The sequence below is a fragment of the Sparassis crispa genome, assembly GCF_003851025.1.
Source record: "Sparassis crispa DNA, contig_000001F, whole genome shotgun sequence".
Lineage (NCBI taxonomy): Eukaryota > Fungi > Basidiomycota > Agaricomycetes > Polyporales > Sparassidaceae > Sparassis > Sparassis crispa.
The window spans coordinates 3,040,655-3,062,239 of record NW_020939748.1 but is presented as its reverse complement, the minus strand read 5'-3'; the positions used below and the strand labels follow the sequence as shown (position 1 = coordinate 3,062,239).

At 52.5% G+C, this 21,585-nt stretch overlaps 7 protein-coding genes across 7 annotated transcripts; 3 read left to right on the top strand and 4 right to left on the bottom strand.

The window, feature by feature from the left end:
* Window positions 1-263: 263 nt before the first annotated feature.
* Window positions 264-895, top strand: SCP_0210830 (hypothetical protein; the record flags this gene model as incomplete). Its single annotated transcript, XM_027754993.1, has 5 exons — window positions 264-415; window positions 497-585; window positions 641-668; window positions 728-743; window positions 797-895. 5 exons carry the CDS (start codon window positions 264-266, stop codon window positions 893-895), a joined length of 384 nt encoding a protein of 127 aa, XP_027610794.1.
* Window positions 896-1,151: 256 nt separating this feature from the next.
* Window positions 1,152-5,292, top strand: SCP_0210820 (LNS2-domain-containing protein; the record flags this gene model as incomplete). The annotated part of the gene is made up of 10 exons (XM_027754992.1): window positions 1,152-1,394; window positions 1,443-2,067; window positions 2,122-2,253; window positions 2,306-3,095; window positions 3,158-3,503; window positions 3,558-3,755; window positions 3,826-3,968; window positions 4,040-4,279; window positions 4,330-4,557; window positions 4,617-5,292. The coding sequence occupies 10 exons, from the start codon at window positions 1,152-1,154 to the stop codon at window positions 5,290-5,292; spliced, it is 3,621 nt and encodes a 1,206-aa protein (XP_027610793.1).
* Window positions 5,293-5,746: 454 nt separating this feature from the next.
* SCP_0210810 (hypothetical protein) lies at window positions 5,747-8,335 on the bottom strand (the record flags this gene model as incomplete). Its single annotated transcript, XM_027754991.1, has 3 exons — window positions 5,747-6,943; window positions 6,997-7,794; window positions 7,883-8,335. 3 exons carry the CDS (start codon window positions 8,333-8,335, stop codon window positions 5,747-5,749), a joined length of 2,448 nt encoding a protein of 815 aa, XP_027610792.1.
* A 763-nt stretch (window positions 8,336-9,098) lies between these two features.
* Window positions 9,099-9,614, bottom strand: SCP_0210800 (hypothetical protein; the record flags this gene model as incomplete). Its single annotated transcript, XM_027754990.1, has 1 exon — window positions 9,099-9,614. The coding sequence occupies one exon, from the start codon at window positions 9,612-9,614 to the stop codon at window positions 9,099-9,101; it is 516 nt and encodes a 171-aa protein (XP_027610791.1).
* A 998-nt stretch (window positions 9,615-10,612) lies between these two features.
* Window positions 10,613-15,078, bottom strand: SCP_0210790 (hypothetical protein; the record flags this gene model as incomplete). The annotated part of the gene is made up of 15 exons (XM_027754989.1): window positions 10,613-10,923; window positions 10,974-11,377; window positions 11,432-12,073; window positions 12,128-12,360; window positions 12,417-12,478; window positions 12,531-12,687; window positions 12,752-13,065; window positions 13,117-13,148; window positions 13,209-13,465; window positions 13,519-13,545; window positions 13,604-14,009; window positions 14,063-14,374; window positions 14,428-14,542; window positions 14,593-14,790; window positions 14,841-15,078. 15 exons carry the CDS (start codon window positions 15,076-15,078, stop codon window positions 10,613-10,615), a joined length of 3,708 nt encoding a protein of 1,235 aa, XP_027610790.1.
* Window positions 15,079-16,340: 1,262 nt separating this feature from the next.
* On the bottom strand, window positions 16,341-17,013 carry SCP_0210780 (Hit family protein; the record flags this gene model as incomplete). Its single annotated transcript, XM_027754988.1, has 5 exons — window positions 16,341-16,505; window positions 16,565-16,674; window positions 16,746-16,844; window positions 16,914-16,951; window positions 17,003-17,013. 5 exons carry the CDS (start codon window positions 17,011-17,013, stop codon window positions 16,341-16,343), a joined length of 423 nt encoding a protein of 140 aa, XP_027610789.1.
* A 579-nt stretch (window positions 17,014-17,592) lies between these two features.
* SCP_0210770 (hypothetical protein) lies at window positions 17,593-21,258 on the top strand (the record flags this gene model as incomplete). Its single annotated transcript, XM_027754987.1, has 4 exons — window positions 17,593-17,715; window positions 17,768-18,955; window positions 19,010-20,229; window positions 20,286-21,258. 4 exons carry the CDS (start codon window positions 17,593-17,595, stop codon window positions 21,256-21,258), a joined length of 3,504 nt encoding a protein of 1,167 aa, XP_027610788.1.
* Window positions 21,259-21,585: the final 327 nt, after the last annotated feature.

Genomic DNA, 21,585 nt, shown 5'->3' with positions numbered 1-21,585 from the left:
GGTGACGGCGGTATCCCGAGTTAGTTACTCAGCTTCCCGTGATACGACAACACAGTGACAGCTAGCTATTATAAGTCAGTCACTGGAGTGATAAGGAAAAGCGTAACGTGAAGGAGCAGCTGAAGGCACACATCATACTCCAAGTATTCGTACAACAATTTGAGTCGGCAAAACGCGTTCAAGATCACGTGCTGGGAAATTACCTTATTAGTTGACCCTACTGAGGGCTGGAGTCCGCAACGTCGTCAAGTACTGGCAGAAATATGTCGACCCCAGCGCCGTTCACCGCGGCGCACAGGAGCTATGTCAAATCACTCTACCGGCGATATCTCAATAATGAGTTAAATTGGACTGTTCGGCGTGACCTTTGGAGAGCGAAGGCGATGGGGATTCGGGCTGAATTCGAAAGCAATCGGTGAGTCTTGGGCACCCTGGCGCGCCTAAGTAAGAAACTCACTGCATTATCGTGTTTGTGATTGGTATGTGATTTCTTAAGGGATGTGCACGACCCGAGAGCACTGGCGGATATCCTTGTGAAGGCAGAAGCAGATCTTGCTACTCGAGCGCATCCCGACCCTTACCGGCGTGAGTGAACTCAGTTCATCCCTGCTCCTTCTCGCAAATTCAAGTTTCTCTACAGCTCCCGAGGCCCCAGATGGGTCAAAATGGTGCGTTATATGGGTGGATAGGCTGAGCCAATTATTGATCGTCTATTTTCGCCGTGCAGGGAACGCAACCTCCCGGTATGTGTTAGTCGTGGAGTTCTCCCATCTACTGCTGACTATGATCTCTTCAGCCTCCGCTGGGCCCGCTCTTCGATCACGAGAAGTTCAACGAGGAGCACGGTCGTGAGCCCGACACGAAGTCCATCGAGGAGCAGGAACCGGCTTATTGATCGGAGAGGCTGGTCTGTTGTAATGATTGCGGAGGATATTACACTTCGACTTTTCTCTATGTGTGCGTGTGATACGATGCCAAGCATCGATGATGTTCTGCATGAATCCGATGAGAGTTGTGACGTTGAGAATTGAGTTGTTCCGCGTTCTGCTGAATCACAGGCCCGCGTACGTACACGCACGTGGCAGAAGTCTTTCCACTGCAACCACAGGGAGAACGAATTCTCTCGGTGAACCACCACTATCACCCGTTCCATGAACTATCTTCGCGGCGCGGTCAACGCGATCAGTGCGCCCTACCAGTACTACAAGGACATTAATCCATCCACCCTCACTGGCGCCATCGACGTCATTGTAATTAGCCGGCCTAATCAGCATGTCGACGATAAACAGAGTCCCAGCTCCAGTGACAAGCCAGCGGACGATAACGAGCTCGTGTGCTCACCGTTCCATGTCAGGTTTGGGAAATGGCAGGTGCTCAGACCGGGGGACAAGAAGGTGCGCTGCTTCAGCACTTATTGTTGTTCATGGAGTGATAGAGATCAGGTCAACGTATTTGTCAATGGAAATGCAGTCCCTTTTCCGATGAAGATTGGTGAGGCCGGCGAAGCTTTTTTTGTCTTCGAAACGGATGAAGAGATCTCAGAAGATATTGCTACCAGTCCTCTGCTAGAAGCAACCAAGCCAGGACAGACCAACGCTCAGGTCGCACACCCGGGCAGATTTGGCACCAAAGAAGGTGCTGACAACGCAGAGGACGAGATTCAAACAGCCTCTCAGGAACCAGAATTCCTCGATCTAAACGCTTCGCCTCAGGATGATGCGAGACCTCTGACTTCACACACTCTTGAAAGACCTCCGTCTCAGTCGGAGGAGGAACTTCATCAGCCTTCCTTGCTGGCGCGTACAGCGCAATTAGGCAAGACTGTCGTCGCCGCTGCTGTTGAGATAGAGAGGTCGCAAGCACAGAAGCTAAGCGACAAGACAATATCGGAGGCTGTGTCTGAGGTAGGGAAGGACCAGCAGACTTTGTTGCAAGAAAAAGCTGTTACTGCGGAAAATGTAGTTAAGCGGTCTGTGTCGGACTACCTTCCCTTGGGCAACAAGGGCGATGAAGTTCTCCCCGTGGATAGACAGAATGTTGAACCACCAGAAGTCGTGTACACAGACAGTACGTTAGCCCAAATATTAATTAGAGGCGGATAATTGCTCACTAAAGCCCCAGGAATGGTTTTTGATTCAGCAGGTTATCATGCACACCAGCACACCTATTCGGCTGAATATGGTGCTCCCAGTGACGGTAGACCATCGTTTGTCTCCGAACCGTCTAGTCCAGAGATGACACCGGGGCCATCTAGTATGTGATATATCGATAGTCATCATACTGATGACTTATGCTATTGTGCCAGGGTCGCCATCACCATCACCTTCAATGCCGACCGAATCTTCGTCCGCCCCTCCAGGTCCGGTCCCATTCCCCAGTATGCGTGCAGCTTCCGAGCCGCCACCAGAAGGAGACCTCAGACCACAATTTGCGGCTCAATCACCCCCAATCGCATCCTCGTCGCGTTCGCCATCAAAATCCGGCATACGTGCTAACAAGTCCAAGGTTGTCCCACGTGCCAGTCTTCGCGAGCTTGATGTCTCCACACTGGATGTGGATACTCCCCAATACGTATGGGAGTGGGGCAACTTCCCTCAGAAGACACCCGTTGAGACTGACTACCGGATACCATTTCCAGGAGTCAATGACTCTCTGGACACTAGGAAGGGAAAAGGCAGAATGTATTCGGAGGTGGGTACAGAGGCTGGTATGGAGCTAGGAGAGCTGTTAGCTGGTGTTGGCAAAACGCCATCGGGTCTATCAAGATCATTGACTACTGACGAAACATCACAGAGACGTAGGGGACGGAGTGAAGAGACGAAGTATGGCACGGGTGGGCGGTTGACAGTGGACCGAAGGGATCCGACACTCTTTAGGGTGTTTATTGAAGGGAAGGTAGCGGAGTTCGAGCTGAGTATCATTCCTGACCTTGCGCAGGAACAGGCAGAAACCAAGGGTGGAGGTCTTCTGAGTGGTAAAGATGGAGTTGAGGACGCTCGTCTCTTTGACCAGGGTAAAATCGACTTTCAGCGGTTCTTGGGAGACGACCGACTCGTGCATGACGAGAATTTGGTGCTGAAGTGGGCAGGAGATGTGTGAGTGCTCCAGCACTTTATGTGTGTCCTTTATGAACAATGACTGATTTAGAATTGCCTAGGTACATCACACGTAGAGATGCCTCCCCATTGATGGACGCGCTGGTCATCTGGCGTGAATCCGCACGCAACGGCAAGCTTGCGCGGTTTTCCTCCCGTTCGCCTTCGCCTGGCCGTTCAGATGAACGTTCACGTCTCAAGGAAATCGAAGAAGAAATCCTTGACCGGCCGCAGATAAATCGTACTTCGACAGATACGTCGGACAATGCAGCTCCAGCAACCATTACCACTGTTTCTGGCCAAGCGGAAAAGGCGTCCTCCTCACCATGGGTCCGGTGGTGGAGTCGTAGTCGCAGAGAGGCGTCCAGGCCTGATCTGAGACCTTCTAATTCAGCACCTCCGGATATGGTAGGTCATGATGCAGCTTATTATTCGCATTTACACTAAATATCGCTTCGGTAGGAGACGAGGAAGGGACTTGAACAGCCGGAGGTCGTGTCGATAAAGCGTTCCCCATCATCCGCGTCTGCACCAGTCATCCCTCCTTTAGATCTGCATGTGGAGACTGAGTCACCCGATGTTACACCACCACCTGAAGAGGTGGCGAACGCGCGTCGGAAGAGGTATGCGAAGACACTTCGATTGACTTCTGAGCAGTTGGTATGTCGTTTTCATGTACCGTTCACCTCTCGACGAGTAGTGCTGAATCCGCGGTCTTGAATGTTTCCAGAAATCCCTGAACCTCCAGCCTGGCCCGAATATTATCACATTTTCTTTGTCTGCGACCGGGGCCATTGCTTGCACCGCTCGCTTGTTTCTGTGGAACCACTCTGATAGGATTGTAGTGTCGGATATTGACGGTACAATCACGAAGTAAGCACTTCCATCTGTTACATTTTTTCCGTCGAACATGTATTAAGCCTGACCATATGTGGTCGCTACAGATCAGACGCTCTAGGACATGTCTTCACTATGATTGGAAGAGATTGGACACATCTCGGTGTGGCGAAACTGTACACAGATATCTGCCGGAATGGGTACAAGATCATGTACCTCACCTCGCGAGCCATTGGACAGGCGGATTCCACCAGGGATTATCTCAAAGGCGTCAAGCAGAATGATTACCAACTACCGGATGGACCTGTAATTATGAGTCCAGATCGGCTCATGGCTTCCTTGCATCGGTGCGTTTTGAATTTGTTCGGTGCCTAGTACTCTATTTAGATCGCTTTAGCGAGGTCATCATGCGAAAGCCGGAAGTTTTTAAGATGGCTTGTCTCAGAGACATTCAGAAGCTGTTCGGCAATACCTCACGGAATCCGTTCTATGCTGGCTTTGGGAACCGTATCACCGATGCTCTCTCTTACCGTAGCGTCAACGTACCTAGCTCGAGAATCTTTACGATCGATTCGACAGGGGAGGTCAAGATGGAATTGCTCGAGCTCGCCGGATACAAGTCTTCGTGAGTGAAGATCACGACCTGTGACATATAAATATGAGATCTCATGAGGCGGCTGACAGATACATCCATATGACGGATCTTGTTGACCAGATGTTCCCTCCAATCCACCGCAAGTGGGCAGCGGAGTTTACAGACTTCAATTACTGGAAACCTCCAATGCAGGAATACGCACTTCCAGATCTTACACCGCCTTCACCCGCTCTCAGCGCTCGCTCTGACTCATCCAATCAGAGCCCCCTTGCGCGGTTGAGGAACTTCAGCTTAGTTGGGAGCAGACAGCCAAAAATCATAAGACCCTTGAGTTTGCCTCCGCCAGCCACAGAGCACCCAGAAAACGGGAAGAGAGATCAGGTCGGGCGCAAGGACCAACATCTGAGGCAAATGTCTTCCTTGGAGAGATTGAGCAACACCCTTGCTACTCTGGCGCTATCGTCATCTCCTTCCAATGGAAGTCCGGGGTCAGCTTCATCGACGTACATTGATTCCGGTTCTGAGGACGAGGACGACGGTGACCTGGAAGGACAGAAGAAAAGACGACGTAGGAGCACTGCGAGCATGCCAGGTTCACTTCCGGGTTCAAGAGGCTCTTCTGACGTTGAGGACGAGCTGCACTTCGACATGGATGAAGAACGCGGATCTGAGTATGATGGCGAGAAGGAGGAAGAGGCTGCAGAGGAAACATTTGACGAAGATCTTTTGGTAACTGGAGAAATGCAGAATGTGCCCTTCCTTTGAGCTCCGATCTTCAGTGAATTCGTTGCGGTATATCCACTCAACATACATACGCATGTTCTAATTATATTGCTATCAAATGCTGCTCGATAGAGTGCAGTTTTGCACTTTCTTCCTGCCTTGGGGAATAATTTTCAGTGGGTGTTCTGCAATTCGGCGAGTATTTTTTCGATGCACCTGGTCTGAAAGGCATTCGTACACACCATCTAAGTGCAACGAGTGTCGAATTTGAACAGAGCAGTGTATTCCAGAGTCTAATTAGGGTATATAACAAGACGAGACCAGCCAAATCGTAGCAACATGTCCAACCAAGCAGTGATACAGTACCAGAATATATGCAGGCGGCAATGACGATCCAAACCCATTAAGCGGTGCAAAGAAACGAACCAAATTCACGAAGCAGCACACACAGTTGTTCCAAATCAAAAAGGGTAGCAAAGAGACAGCATAGATCAGTTCAAGACACCTTGGCAAGATTAGAGCGGCGGTCGGCAGAAAGGTTCGTGTGCGAGGTAACGTTGACAGAAAGCGCCGAGAGCGGAGCACGAGTAGACATAGCACTGGGTGACTGGAGAGCGGAGGGGATAGCCTCACAGAGGACAGGTTCCGACCGCATTTTGACAGCAGACTCGGGAGCTGCAGACATTTTGCGCTTGCTCGACTTGCGCTTCTCGGAATTAAGACGAAGAGCAGCTTGGCAGAGCTTCAGCCGACTGCCCTGATCCTCCAATTCCGCCTCAAGCGTCTGGTTCCGAGCACGAGTAGCGTAGACGTCGGCCCGAAGGTCTGCCATTTGGAGTTCGAGAGAGTCTTTCGTAAAGATGAGCGTGGCGATCTGCGCGTTGCACTCCGCCAAGCTCGCAGCAAGCCCGTCCGCGTTGGGAGACATGCGTGCTGAGTGGGCGATAACGCGCAGCCGACGAAGATCGTCGCTGGCCAGAAGCAATGCGGTGCGACACATCGCAAGACGGGAGCCTTGGTTATCCAGTTGGGTCCGCAGCTCCTCTGTCCTTGCCCGCTCCTGCACGAGGTGGTGGCACGTCACCCGAAGTCGTACTGCCAATCCATCGTCCACCATCGGGGAAGGAGGAGCGGCAGAGGTGATTGTGCTCTCGGGTTGGGGTTCGACCGCGTCGTCCAGCCAGGCGTCCTCCCACGACGTGGTCGAAACCAGACCAGCCTTTTCGAGAAGGTCATTCCACTCCTGGAGCGCGTTATTCAGCGAATCGCCCCCGTCGTCGTCGATGACAACATCCTGCTCGAGCAGCCGCTGGCTGTCCCGGCAGAGCCATCGCAGGCGCGCACGCAGGGATCGCATCGGCCCAGCAGATGGCTCGTTCCTCACCCGCAGGAAGCGCGAGACGGTCGACGCGGACTCTTCCAGGCACGCTTCCAGATCCGTGCAGTCGTCGGCGAGAGCACGAATCTCGAGCACCTTCAGTGATAGCTGGGCTTGCAGAGCGTCGACGCGGTTCTGGAGGGAGCGGGTGTGGGACTCAAGCTCGGACTTCTCCATGCGTGCGAGGGTCTCGCATTGCTGGAGGTCGCGGTTGACGTCAGTGAGTTGGTCGGTGCAGACGGCAAGAGCGCGCGTCTTCTGCTTGAGTTCTGTGTCTCGACGATCGACCATCGCTTGCAGTCGCTTTGCGTCGTCCTAGTGGGAGGGGCATGAGTGCTCTACGTTCCTACCGAGAAAGGAAAACATACCTTCGCAGCGGCAAGCTCCTCGACAATCCTCGCATGAGTGACCAATTGGGCATTCTGCTCATCCAGTTGCCTTCGGAGTTTGAGAATTTCGGCGTCGCGCTGCTTGACGAGATGGTTCTTCCCGTGGATGGTCTCACAAGCGAGGTCGAGCGTGTCGTTCAGGCCACCGATCTCCTTGTCACGCTCCTTGACGAGCTGGTTCTTCTCGTGGAGGCTCTCGCACGCGAGGTCGAGCGTTTCGTTCAGGTCAGCGACGAGCGTGTCCTGGGCAGAGAGCTTCTTCTGTGCGTCTGCGGTCGCGCGGTGAGCCGAGGCAAGATCGGCCGTGAGAGACGTGATCCTGGCGTTCGACTCGATAATAGCGCTTTCAGCGTCGGCGATGTCCTGACGAGCCCATGTGAGCTGGTCAGTGACATCCAGGATCGCAGCAGCCTGGTTCTCGACGCGTGCCCCCAGCCCGACAAGTGCTGTCTTCGCAGTAGCAGCTTTAGACGTCAAGCCATGAATGGCGTCGGCGCGTTCTGCCAACTCGTGGCTCTTCTCGTCGACAGAAGGGCAGAGAGACTCAAGCCGAGCTTCCAGGCCATGAACAGCAGCGTCAAATTCTTGAATAATTTCGTCCCTCTCCTTGATCGTCTTCTGAGCATCGTGAAGAGCATCCTGTAGTGCAGCGACGAGAGCAGCATCTTGTCCAGTCCTAAGCCTTGTCGCAGTCCAGTTGGCAACGATTCGATCGAGGGCCTTGCCGACGAATGCAGAAGCAGCAGTGACCGCACGATTAATGTCAAGATTGTCAATCTACTCAGTAATGAGCCCCATGTTTGTCTCGAACAGAGATGCTGATACTCGCCCAGTGAGTAGAGATTCCGTATGCCGGGTAGTCAACAGGCGCGATATCGCAGCCGTGTGTTTCGTACCAGTCGGAAATCATATGGAAGGTGCCAATCAGGATTGCAGTGCGAATCAGGATTGCAGTGCGGACGAAGGTGGCGGAGGAGTTGCTCTTGCTGGTGGAGAAGGAGGAGCCAGGTATTGAAGACGCGAAGGAAGCGATATAAACAGCCGATGCGTCTTGGAGAAGGTGTGCTAGGTACGAGACGGGCACGGCAGCGAGATATGCGGTCAAGCGCAGAGAAGGATAACAGGAAACAGCAATTGCAACCAGCGAGACTGGAATCAAGAGCGAACAGGAAGCAGCGATCATATCAGAACCATAGATCATTATTGTTGCGAACCCAGATACAGTCGAGAATTGTGGCGCCAAGTATTCAGAAGCATATGCAAAGAGCATGTAGATCAGCAGCGCAACGGACGTGATCAAGTCGATTAGGGAGGCCATCTGGGAGGTTTTCTGAGAGTTGGACGCCAGTGGGCGAGGATGAGACGGTAGAACAGGATGAGATGAGAATATTTGCCAGTGCGGTGTATATCTGTGGCTGCTTTTGATCAGAACTGGGTATCGACTCGATGAATTGTGAGCTAGGGGACCATCGTCAAAACTGGAATTGATTTTTCCTGCAGATAATTAATTCCAGTTCTGACGACGGTGCCCCTGTAGCTCGCATCGCACCGTGCGGACGCGATGGCCAAGGATTATTCGCAAAGCTCCACACCTATAGGGTGAAAAAAATATAGCTTCATAGTAGGAGTGTGTATCTGAGTTCGATAGCGAGTGAGGTGTTCGACGGACTGGGATACCATCTGTTTGCCGTCTAGACGCCGGTCGAATCCCGCCCTTGCCTTATCCGGAATGTCTCGCTCCATATCGGGCATCTTCGCAGTGGTTCACGAGCGCCATGAATGGACTGGTCATCCCAGAGAAGCCTAATATGTGCTCTGCGGCCTGCCCGATGGCGCCTGCAACCTAGTGCCTTATCCTCAAGAGCATGCCGGCGAACTTGAACGAGAGAGCGTTTCGTCACGCTGCGCCCAAGGGGAGCATTTACGTGGATCACAGTGGGGTGAGTATCTGAGGATGCCAGGATAATTGTAATATATCAACGAGAATGCTCGAGTCAATCTGATCTGAACGCACCGTACGCCGTACACAAATCTTCACCCGTCGAATATTGTACTTCACACACAACCAGAACGCAGCGACCCTACTGCAGGAGATCCTGAAACATGAAAGTAATCATCTCTAGGTCGTGTTCCTTCACTATCGCACTTCCAGATATAGCCCCTGCTGGGCGACGTACAGTTTTGCGGTTGATGAGCGGGGGGTATTGCGCTTCACCAGCCATTCCTGCCCAATCATAATCGACCAGTCTGACATCCATATCGCCATTCTCCCGCGGCGCGACCAGAATATTTGAATCGCGCACGTCTCCATGCACATAGCCCGCCGAATGCAACGAACGGACGAGCTCCTCGATTTTGTGGTGGACATCTTGCACTTGCTCTTCACGGAGTATTGTCCGTATGCGATCAAAGTCAGAGTATGCGGCATCGAGTAGGTCCATCAAGACCAACTTATTCTTGACGACACCAGTGTATGAAAATTTGAGATCGATGGTGTTATTGACAGCGGAAATGGGACAGTATTTGGAGGGGTAAGGATATCGTGTGCTCGGCCATTCAGAGCGGTCCAGTCCATGGATGGTAGGAAGTTCATGCATAATACTGCTTCAAGCGTTCTTGAGAGCGCGAAATGATCGCGCTACCTGTGTTCCCAGAGACTCGTCATGCTGCTCCCATATCAACGGATGAACAGTCGAAAGAACGTCCTGACGGACAACATCGGTGAAGGCTGCACCGGCAAATCCAACAAAGGGACCTGTAAAATTGACTCGTTCATCCTGGAGACGGCACCTCAGAAAACCAAGCACACTTGCCGGCATAAAACATGGTTAGACATGGTAGAACGGACCCTCCAATCCGGTCACCCAGCGCCCGCACGAAGTGTGCATAATAGATTCCCCCAAGTTGTAGCTAAGGATCGGCACCTGTGCCGATCTCATTTTTTGCCTCCGTTTCAACATCCTTCCACCTCGCCCATGACACGATCCAGGAACTTCTCGTCCGTTGCAACGCGTGCGTACAGCACATTGTAAGTTCGTTGTAGTGTCTGGGCGAGGTGGAAGAGATGGCGAGGGATCGGTGACGGAAACAAGGCAATGGGAGCGTGGATCACTGAGGTAGGAGCTGGCGGTTGCACTTTTTCTAGAGGAAGATATACCAACCCATGCGATAACGCATATCATGTTGTCGCCAGAAGTGTCAAAGCCTCGAGCTGCGAGTCCGATATAGCTGGAGGCCAGTCAACGACCGCCGATTTTGCCATTCCGACAGAGGTCTCAAATTTCAGTTCAAATGATAGTTAACATCTGCCATCGACGGATTTTGTACTGCGTGAGTATCCAAGCCTGATGACGCCGTGAGCACCTCATCCACTGCTGAGCCACAGGGTTTCTCACTCCGGTTAATCGGGGAAACTCCGCAATCTCCGCGGCGCTTGAGTTTCACCATGCCATTAGAAAAGTGTAATCGTCGCAAGTGAAAAATTCAAAGAACCATATGAAATATTCATATCATTGTAAAAATCGTAGCGGGTGTACATGGAGAGCAGTAACGTCGGAAGCTTCCTAATGTCCAATTAGTATAATCTGTGAATGCACTATTTTGTTTTCTCTGCCGAACTCGACACCGCTGTGCTGGGCGAAGAAGCACTCATGGTCAGATGCATTGTCTGTAGTAGCTGTTCGATGCGTAGCAAGCGTTCGTCGACCTGGGCAACCTTTTCGTCGACCTGGGCAATCTTGCCGTCCACAGTACCAAATTTACTTTCCAGGGCTTCCATCCGTTGTTCCACTGTCAAGGATTCCTTGACGGCAACTTCCTCCTGGCATCGTACCAATGGATGGCTCTGGTCGTGACCATCGATCGTGATGCCATCCTTCGGGTCACAGTCCAGACATATGTATACATCTGAAGAAATAAGTGAGTCGATGCATTACTCGCGAGCCAGGACTACTCACCCCAACACGTCATGCAGAACCAACAAGGCTGCGTGACGCGTTTCTTACAGACGAGGCACTTCAGCTTATCATTCACCATCTTGGCCGTACGATCATCTTCCTTTGCTGAGCCCTCGGTCCGTTCCTTTTGCACCTCCACAGCGTCCTTGAATGCCGCCCTAGCGTTTTGCAACGCTACTCGAGCCTCCCTATCCACAGGGCCGAACTCTCGCTGATGCACCACTCTCCTGACTTTGTATACAGCGTGTGATGGAAGGTGAGGCGATGTCAAGTCGGATCGTTGGACCTCTGCACTCAGGCAGCGTTCGTCATCGCAGAAATCGACGGTTGTGTCTGTATCACAGTCTATGCAGACTGTACGTGTTCCGCCAATGATGCCATGGCAGTTATCGCAGGAGACGCCACTGGCCAAAATACATCGTTAACACACAGTCGGCTTGTGTCTGAAGAGGACTCACAGATGAACAGGAGTGACTCTGAGCCGGAAGTTGTACAAAGTCTCGTAAAACCGAGCTTCTGCAGGTGTGAGGGTCTTCCGACACCGTGTAAGCTCGTCCTCCTCGTCTCCTTCGAGTAGACGCCCAAAGTCCCATTTGCGAATCAGCAATTGAACGTATCGTTTCCGAATATCGCGGCGTTGCTTGAAATGGGACCAGGACCAGATTTGCCTGCGGACTTGGCCTTCGACTGCTGACAGCACGAATTTCCAGAGAGCTTTAATCCTGTTCTCGGCAAATTGTCGGGGTGAGGGGCGGTATGTAAGAACTTCTGGTGCCAGTCGCGACATGACAAAATCGTCGTTGGAGCCGTCTGCAGAACCATAGCCCCAGACACCCTGAAGCGTGGTGCATTCTTCATTGAGGTGGCCACAGAAGCACTTCGTTGAAAACCGAGCAGTATACTTCTGGGTAAAATGATAGGATATCTGACCGTCAGAATCCGTTTCGGTTGCTCCGCTTATGGCATACGCTGTACCCTCGGAAGTTTTCCCCGAGCCCTCTATGCTCTGGCCATCCGCAGACACATGGACGTCGAAGACGAACATACATTGACATGGATACTCGTCACCTTCAGCGAGTACCACATGCCACCTGCCTACACTATCAACAGCATGAGTATGGAGACAGATAAAGACATAAAACATTAGAGCTCACAGCGCTTTGAGATGACCTTCCGCCTTGTGATCTCCGTCCGTCTCGACTTCCGGGTCACTGATTTCGTACGCAGCACAATCGTATGGGTAATCTTCGTCAAGGGGATAATTGAGGATGTCCTCAGGTCGGATATCCTGAGCTTCTTCCTCGTCCTTGTACAAGTATGTAGGAAATTCGAATGACCGTAGGTTTGATCTTGAGAAGAAAGTTGTGGGGTCATGCCAGAAGTCAAACTACGAAAGAAATTAAATCGGCCATACTACGCGACAGCTGTGATAAAGGTACGTACGAGCTCGGCACAGATAGTTTTGAATTGTTGATTGAGGTCGAGCTTTTGCTGTCTGAAAATATCTAGATATTTGTGAATCAGATTGGTCCACAAATGATGTTAAGGTAGTCGCACCTTCTAGCTCGTCGTGACGGGCTTGGAGAGCATCAAACACCCACTTCAGACTATCAGCGCAATCCCACAGCTCATCCCTGTTGACCACTTTGGTTCGACAGAGTCGCATGATCTCAAAGTCGCGCTTTAAGAGCAAGTAAATCAACGGGAAAATATTCTAGGATGCGAAAGGAGCGGACAACGTCAAGGTCGGGCGTATCAGTAGATGAGGAGGTTCTGACCTTCTCGATCCTTCCAGGTCCTGTGATTAGCGGCAATGTCTCCACGTCATCGATGTCGTGTCGTATAGCCTCCAAATTTCTGCGAATACGCTCCTCTTCCGCATCCATATGACTCTTGAATCGTGCTTGAATATCGTCGCTGGATGACAAGGGCGGTATCGAATAAGTCAACTTGGTGATCCCCGTCCATACAGTGTCAAGGTATTGGTCGACACAGCGACCATTCGCAGCGTGGATTTCTCCCTTTATTGCAAACATCTTTCCGAGTAGCTCATTGATCCTGCCGACATAGATTGTGGCATTGATCTGCCATCCTGCATGACAATTTCAACAGCAAGAAAATTGTGAACGACAGTCAAACTTACCGACAGCCCAATAGGCGATCCAGTGGAGTAAGCTATTGTCACGGAACAATTAAATCTGTCTGGCAAGCGGCGATATCGACTCAAGTACTCACCTCCAGTCGAGAGGACGAATTGCTATCAATTTGTTGGCTTCCGCCACAGTTATGAATCCTGAAGCGTCATCGTCGAACGCATCGACGATAGGCTGTAACCTCTTGACACTGAGATATTCCAGAGCCCACGCATCAGGATCAGAGGTCGGAACGGTCTCGAAGGCGGACTCCATCCTGCTCTTGTTGTCTGCCTTTTCCTGATAGTAATCTCGAAGAGCAAGGACGAAGTGTCGGGCCTTCACACTACCGCGCCATGCCTAATTATCCGATATCAGTCCGAAAAAACCAAGCAGAGTCTTACAGAACAGACCATTTCCTTCCACACGTTGTAAAGATCCTGCATGTAGATCGCACGTTGAACAGATTGGGCTAGAGCTGCAGTACAAGATGCTCACCCGATCAACGACCTTGTCGTGCGGTCCAGAGGTTACTGACTGGATAACCCGATCACTCTCGCGCGTTACCACTCTGTCCACTTCCTCGATGAGCTGCCTCTGTTGTATCGCAAACTTGCGCTCAAACGTTTGAAAATTGTTGATGGCAGCCGCGGCAGGATCGTGGCGGAGATCCGACTTCAATTCTTCGAAATCGTCTTTGCTCGTGCGAGCATGTCCCAAACTTGCTTGATTTTGCGTGTCACCAGTCTTCGTAGGACGCCTTGATTCGTACGAATTAAGCTCCTTCAGCACGTTCTCGTTATCCATAACAGCCTTAGTCCCTCCTTTCTTTTGCACTAATGCAACGAGTTCCCTTTGCTCTAGCGGAACATAGGATTGCATGAACTGGAGTAACATGTCTGTCCTGAAGACGGTGATGCATAACCTACGTAGTCCAGCTGAAAGGAACGAACTTACCTCTCTTTCAGCTCTTGCGCTAGATTGTCCAGTTTCCGATTCGCCTTGTCAACCCCGCGGCCAATATGAATAGACAAAGCAAATTCGAATTCGGTTCTACGCTTCGTGAATATAATGCCGAAATTCGTGAGAGTGCCTTCCCATAGTGGTCCTTTGAGGACCTTCGCAAGTAGCTTCATCTTCGAATATGCATCACATGTGTTCGCACAGTTCTTCATGTCATCCGCAGTCTTCTTCACAAGATTCTGCAGACGGCCCTTTAGAGTGACACCGTCCGGGCCAACATCTTCTTCATCTTTTACAGTCTTCAATCTGGTATGTCGCTGTTGTGGGTTGAAGTCCGAAACAAAATGAGAAGATCTCACTGAATTAAAACCGCAATCATATCCTTCATCTCCACGTACAGAGCGATAATTTTATTGTCGTTTGCTCGCCGCTTCGTTTCGAGCGTATAAACAGCTTTGAACGCGAGGACGGCCACTAGAAAACTCGTTAGTCTCTGGTTTGTTCGCATGACACATGCCAGCCACCTCCAACGAAAGGGTGAAGCTTTGCAACTTCGTCCAAAGCGTTCATCAAAACAGGCATGCCGTCAAGGAATGAACTTATGCCGTCTTCGATAGACTGTTTAATGTTACTGACAGCTTCAAGAGCCACTGCCGCCTTGATTGGGGCATATAGAGTAGTTGCCAGAGTTTCCTGACCCTGGATCGTAGTAACTTTGTCGTCTGTCATTGACGTATTAGTCGTGAAATTGCAAGACAGTCAAATCAAGTACCCAGGGCGTTCAACGCTTGCTCGACCTTCGAACTGCTGCGCTGCTTGTTGATTTCGGTAGAAACCACGGTAAGTGTTCCCATAACGCGGTCATCGTCAGTGGTCGAGACAGAAACGCCGGTCACCAACGAATCGGAAGTGGCATTATTATGGAAACCGTTGGCGTACAATCCATCCCCACTCTCTTGTGGAACGGGAGAAGAAGTATCTGGTGAAGGAAACACCACAACCTCTGGCATAGACAGCGGTGGGGAATCCAGATGAGTCCATAGAGAGATCGTAGGCACAGCAGAGTCGGAGAGTGCAGCGCTCAAGGGTGAGGTGCTGTGCGCAGCAGTAACCTCTGAAGATGGCAGCTCAGACGAAGGGAAGGTAACTGCACTTGCCGCGACAGGTAGCGGGGCCGGTGGCTCGGACTTCCTCCTCTCATGGCCCTTGAGGTTTTTGCGGCTGCGTATTCTGAAAAGACCGGACAAAGCCATGAAGAAAAATTCAGCGCTAGAGTCGTGCCTCCCCGTACCTATGTACTGACAGTCAGACGCTGAGGTGATCGTCGGTCGCGGCTCGAGCGTTTGCAATGCGAATGCCCTGGACACCGCCATATCAAAAGCTTGGCAGTCGGTAACTAGGTTAAATGGGCGCCACACGAGATACCGAGTCTCAGTTGCTCCTGTGGGCGGGATCAGGCTTGGCTTCACGAGCTTTCGTCTATGATGTCTGTCTGATAGCGATCTTCCCAAAACACGTACGATTCTGACGCAGTACACTTTGTCTACGAGACGGGATGTGGTAACGGCGTCGAAAGCGAGCGAGTCTCGAGTGAGCGCCCGCGGCGCTCAATACAGAATACTGTCGATCATGGGTCGGATTCGATTGGCGCCCCGCGGGCGCTTGGTCACGTCACACCCTCCGAGCGTCAACTGGAGGCTTCCGTGAGTAGGTAGCACTGCTTGTAATTTTTTGTTACGCTGTAAGAAAAAGGCTGGTAATATCCTGGACTACAACAATTCTAACTATCTTACTCGTTGCTGGCGGCGCTGGCTCCGGTTGCAGGGCTGGCGGGAGCAGCCACCTCAGCCGTGACATGACAAGGGGCGCGGGTAGGGCGCCAATCAAATCCGATCCATCGACCATGCCCTCGTACTAATCATCCATCATGCATGATCTTCGGAAGCAACCATGATGACCGTACGCACTGCACAGATCTATCACCTCGGAGAGCGCGCAAGTTATCCACCATATAATTTCGGTAGCTCCTTTGGCAGTAGGGGCCGTCGTACTGCAAATCTCACAACGTAGAACCAACATTGCAGTGCAGCACCAAAGGCGACAACGACCCTCGGTGTCATCCCCCTTAGCGTTCAAGACTTGAACAGCTCATCCTCGCTGTAAAAGATTATGGAAGGCTCGAAACGCACATTAGATAAATCCCAATAAACACACCTTTGTTCTTACATTGCCTAGGGTGACGACCTCTATAGCACTTACAAGCTCAACGAGTTCAAAGCTTGTTCCTAAGTTCTTCGTGCAGCTTCTTGAGTTCCTCCATATCCGCCTTCTTGCTTGGCCATCCGATAACCAGCCCCTCATCGTCCGAAGCAGATGGTTTGGGGATGATATGGAAGTGGACATGATCTACTTCCTGGTGGGCAATGCGGCCATTGTTCTGACGGATTACACGGCAACTTCATAAACGTATATGATTGACGAACTTGGGGCACACACCTGAAGGACGTTGTAGTTCTCCGCACCAATTGCTGCAGCGATCTTCTTAGCTGTAAAAAGTGTATCCGCGAGGTATTCATCTGGTAGCTCGTGCATCTTCGCTGCATGGTCTGATCACCGCGATGCAGCCTTGCGTCAGTATATTCAGGTAAAACAGCTACTACATGTTCAAACAACGTACACTTGGGAATGACCAATGCATGACCTTTGGACAAAGGGCCTACGTCAAGGAAGGAGAACGTGGTCTCGGTTTCAATGAACTTGAAACTGGGGATGTCTCCTATGAGTATGAAAGCATAATCGTCAGTTCCGTCACAAGTTGAAGTCGTACATCCGCCGAACGACTCACCCTTTATGATCTTGCAGAATATGCAGTTAGCGACAGACCTGCGTCTCCTCGTTCACTGCTAAGTCGAACACAACAAAGGTAACGCGCACTTGACGGCCATTTTATTCGATAAAGATGGCAAGTAAGAGCTTGTGACGGTTGAAGCTCAGGTGGAACGCAGTTCGAAGCGTACTCACCAAGTTGGCCGCTTCCGACTTATGGGAGTGCCAATGGTACCGAATTACCACGTGGTAAAGACCCCGAAAATCCGTGTAGCCTACCGAACTTCCAGCCTGTACAAAAGAAAGTCGACAGAGACCCTATACGCATGTTTCATGTTTTTCACGTAGAATTGGCGGCACTTATATTCTGATTCAGAGCTTTTTTTTCGTGGTGTCGCAGGGGATTTTAGTTTCATGCAAGGAAAACGCAACGCGTGACGCGTACAATGCAACACGTGGTCCACTCGCGCGACGCGTTTGTTTGGGCAGTGTGTGTTTGTGTGGGTCCACTCGGCGGGCCCATTTTACCACGGTTCGAATTTGTTGCCATCCCGAAGTTTGCACCGACGAAGTCCCCCCGTGCTCTCTTTCTTTGACCTCGATCTGTTCAAGTTTGCTCGACGGTTTCACGAAGGCCTTACGTTCTTCACGCTCAACGCACGACACTCCCTACACATCAACGTACGACTACGCCCAGTATGATTCCAATCATTCCGACCCTTGCAATTGCTTTCGTCTCGTTCATATCCTCTGCCTTCGTCGTTCTTCGTATATTGGTTCCGATTTTGCCCCCTCATCCTCTCAGCCGTCGGGTTCCACCTGTATGTTTCTGTTTTTCTACTCAAAAATTTGCGTTGATGACTTTCGTTGCAGTCTGAATTCGGTCTCCCTAACTTCCGCTCCCTTACCCCAGCCGACAAGAGTCATGTCTGGCTCGCGTCTTGCGACCTTATTGCCCTGGCAATGTTTATATGGCAAGCCGTGCAACAACATCTCTCCGGAACGAACGACTACCATATTTCACATGATTCCGGATCCGCCGTAAGGCTTTGGATTGCCATGACTTTAAGACAAGGCTGTCTTTTCGTCGTCGCATCTCTCGCGCTTGTTCACGTCCGGATCGGTCGCCCTGTCGCTTTTGGCAGAAAGCATTGGATGCTTTGGGCACCCACGCTCCTTCTCGCTGTTACCTCCACGTCTTTGGCAGGTGTTCTTGCCGCTACCAACGTGTCAAGTTTGTTCATTGGCCTGGTAGCGTATTCCACCACTATAGCGGTCGCCAGTAGTGCAGCTTTTCTCTTTCTTATTGGCACTCTCGTCGTCATCAGGCGCAATCTTGATGCTTTGAACGAGATCAGAGACCCATGGCCGCCTGCGAAGGAAGTCGACGAAATGCCTCGTCCCTCATTCGCGACTGAAGACGTTGATGCCCTCAGAGATGGTAGTTCTTGGATTACGTCCCGTGCCAGCTCTCGCAGCGAGTCCATATCTGCTTTTTCCTTCTCGACGCACCATTCCGCGAAGCCCTCCAACGCCAGTGCGCGTATGATGAGCCAACACCCCGCGGCAGCGTCTAATCCTTCCATCCCGCCCAAATCGTCCTTTTGGTTCAATCCTGCGGCTCCATACGCCGGGCGCGAGTCGCCTGTACCTCCAGTTCCCCCTCTCCCGGCCCCTTACCGTCCACCGTCACCCGGCAGCCTGAACGACGACCCCGACCCGTTCAGACGCAATGAGCCTCGCTCGCGGATGGGCTCCCAGTCGTCGTGGCTTACTGAATCTTCTGTTTCTCAGCCGACGCTCACCGCTTGGTCTTTCCCTACGACATGCCATGAAGTGCCCCCAGCCTCTTCCACACAGGATCTTCTGCCATCCACGGCGGTATCGCGCCCTATCACGCCTGCCATGGCCAGTGCCCAAGTGCTCGGTGGATACGGGTATAGTCCAGAGGCCGCTCACGCAGAGAAGGGCCTTGCAGCCCTGACATCGGTCCCTGCCAGTGATCTCGACGTATCCATCTACCGTGCGATCGGTTGGCTCCTTCTCATCTGGATTCCATGGGTATGCCTTCTTCATCTGACCCTTTTCGCTGTCTTACCATTGGATGTATCTTAGACTTTGGGTCTCCCGTACCTCGCAACAGTGTCAGCTAGCCACCCTGTTGCCTCTCCTGTGATGTCCGTTCTACTCATCCTCTCGGTTACGTTGTCCTCTCCTCTCCTTGCGCTCAACATTCTTTTCCGCTCGCCTCTCCCTATCCCGACAGGACTCTTCGAAACCTATGACGAGCCGCCCTCCATGGTCATGCATACTCCCTCTCCGTACAGCCTCTCTCCCATCCGGTTCTCGCATGAGTACAAGCGCAGCGGGAGCATCACGGTCGTTGAGGGCCGACGCAGCGGCGATGTCTGGTTGAGCAACGGCGACGCCGTCGACGGCAAGAGCAAGCTGGGTCGCGCGATCGGCCTTCTGCACCCCAAGCCCAAGCTGTCCGTGCTTCCGCCGGGTGAGGACGTGCAGGAGGCAGAGCTTACCCCGCCACTGCCAATGCAGACCGAGGACAGCGGTGTGCGCTTGCCCGAGACGCCACAGTCACAGAACAGTGCAGAGCTCGGGCAGAAGCGCACGCGCAAGGATTCGAAGGCATCATCGTATTACTCCGGCGCGTCTGACTCGGTCGCCTTCGCTACGCAGATCATGATCGCGCAGCGGCACTACTCTGCGCTTGCTACTACAATGGTCGTCCCACCCTCGCCCGATCGCCAGGCGGCCCTGGACAATGAGGCCACCGGTTTGTCTGTTAGCGTCAGCGGTGTGCAGGCTGCCCAGGATGAGAGCACGCGGCGACACTCGCACCTCCGCGCTCGCTCCGTGTCCTCGGTCAATGGCGGAAACTTCTCCATGAGCCCACCGCCCGCGTCCCCGCTCCCGCCGACGCCCCCTTCCGTGCGGGAGCGCAAGGCGCGCCTCGCGCAGCATCGTAAGTCGCAGTCGCAGTCGTCCGCGTCGACCGGGTTCTCGTTCGGCGCGGTCGCCAACGACTCTGTTGGGGAGATCGACGCGCTGTCGGCGCACCTGTTACCGCTGCTTGTTCCTGGCCTCAAGATCGGCGCGGATATGAAGATCCGCGAGGGATGGACTTCCCCCATGTCGACGCTTGGCACGAGTGCGAAGAGGGGTAATACGAAGGGCACTAGGACAGTGCCGCAGGAATTGGGTGGCCTCTCGTCTGACTTCTCGTCACCCGAGTTACACTCGACGCCTCCTCTGCGCATGGCTGCTCCGAGGGAGCAGAAGATGTCGACGCACAAGCGGCATCACTTCAGCTTACCTAGGTACGTCTCGCGCTCGTCTCTGTGTGTGACAATAGCTGACCGAGCGGATACTCTAGCCTCAGCCTCGGCAAAGATGGCATTCATGCTCTGACAACGTGGCGGAACGATCTCAATCAAGCACTGGAGGGCGGAGTGGGACAGTACTTTTCGCTCAGCACCAATGACATCAATAGGAGGAAAACTGTCCTAGGCAACGAAGTCATAACACCAGCTCCCCTCAATGTAGTGATGGAAGAAGACGAACACCTGCGCCCTAGCACTCCCGGTGCACACCTTACTCGCGCAACTTCCACCCATGCCATCGGTGCGACCCCGCCCCATTCGGCTGACGTGCCAAGCGGTGTCAACACAGCGCGCAACTCCCTTGCCATCCTCATCACCGCGCTGGACCAAGAGCTGCGGATGCCCCACTCTGCCAACTCTGACGCCACGCTCTTCGAATTTGACAACGTCGGCCCGCAAGCGGAGAGCACTCCGTACGAGACCCACAAAGCCCACTCTCGGCCATCCTCCCAAAACGCCCCGCCCGTGCCCAAACTGCCGGAAGACATGAACACGAACACGCGTCGTTCAAGCATTGTCTACATCAGGTCAGATGAGAACGCTGCACCGTCTCCCAAGCAGTCATCAATCTCGCCGAAATCATTCTCGGAGTGGTCGACCCGCGCCGTCCGGCCGCTTGTTCCCAAGTCGAAAGCCAAGAAGTTGGCACAGTCGTCCGCTGCGGGCGTCCCGGGCTCCCCGTCGGGCCTGCGCCCACTTTCACTCCTGCAGGACCGGGATGTGAATCGTGACGCGTCCATCGGGACTCGTGCCTTGGCCGCCAAGAAGAAACAAAAGAAAACAGACGAGAATGCCAACCCGTACGCCACCGCGAAGAAGGGCTTGAAGCCTCTCAAACTCGTGCGGAATGATACCACCAAAGCGCGCGCGCTCCTCAGGAAGGACGAGGTGCTGCCAGACGTGGTTGTCCGGCCGCCCTCCACCCACGAGAGCCATCATGCGGGGACTACATTCACGTTCCGCTGATTAAAAAATACCACACCCGACATACGCTGAGTTTCTGCTTCGTGTTTGATACCTTTATGTTTTGAGTTATTTTGTTCTGCTGTTTCTTGTTGCACACAGTATTTGTTTTCATGATCTGACACTCCCCAGTACGCTCTGTCATCTATGCCAGTATGCCCCTTCTCCTTCTCTCTCACGTCTCGCATCGTCTCTTGCTCCTCGTCTCTGTGTTATTACACGCTTTCCCGTTGATGCTACAGTATGTTCTCCCAATTTGTCGTCCAATTGCTCTCCTGTTTGTATTAACCAGAACGTGTTCCCTTCTGCACTCGAGCTGGTCTCCTTGCC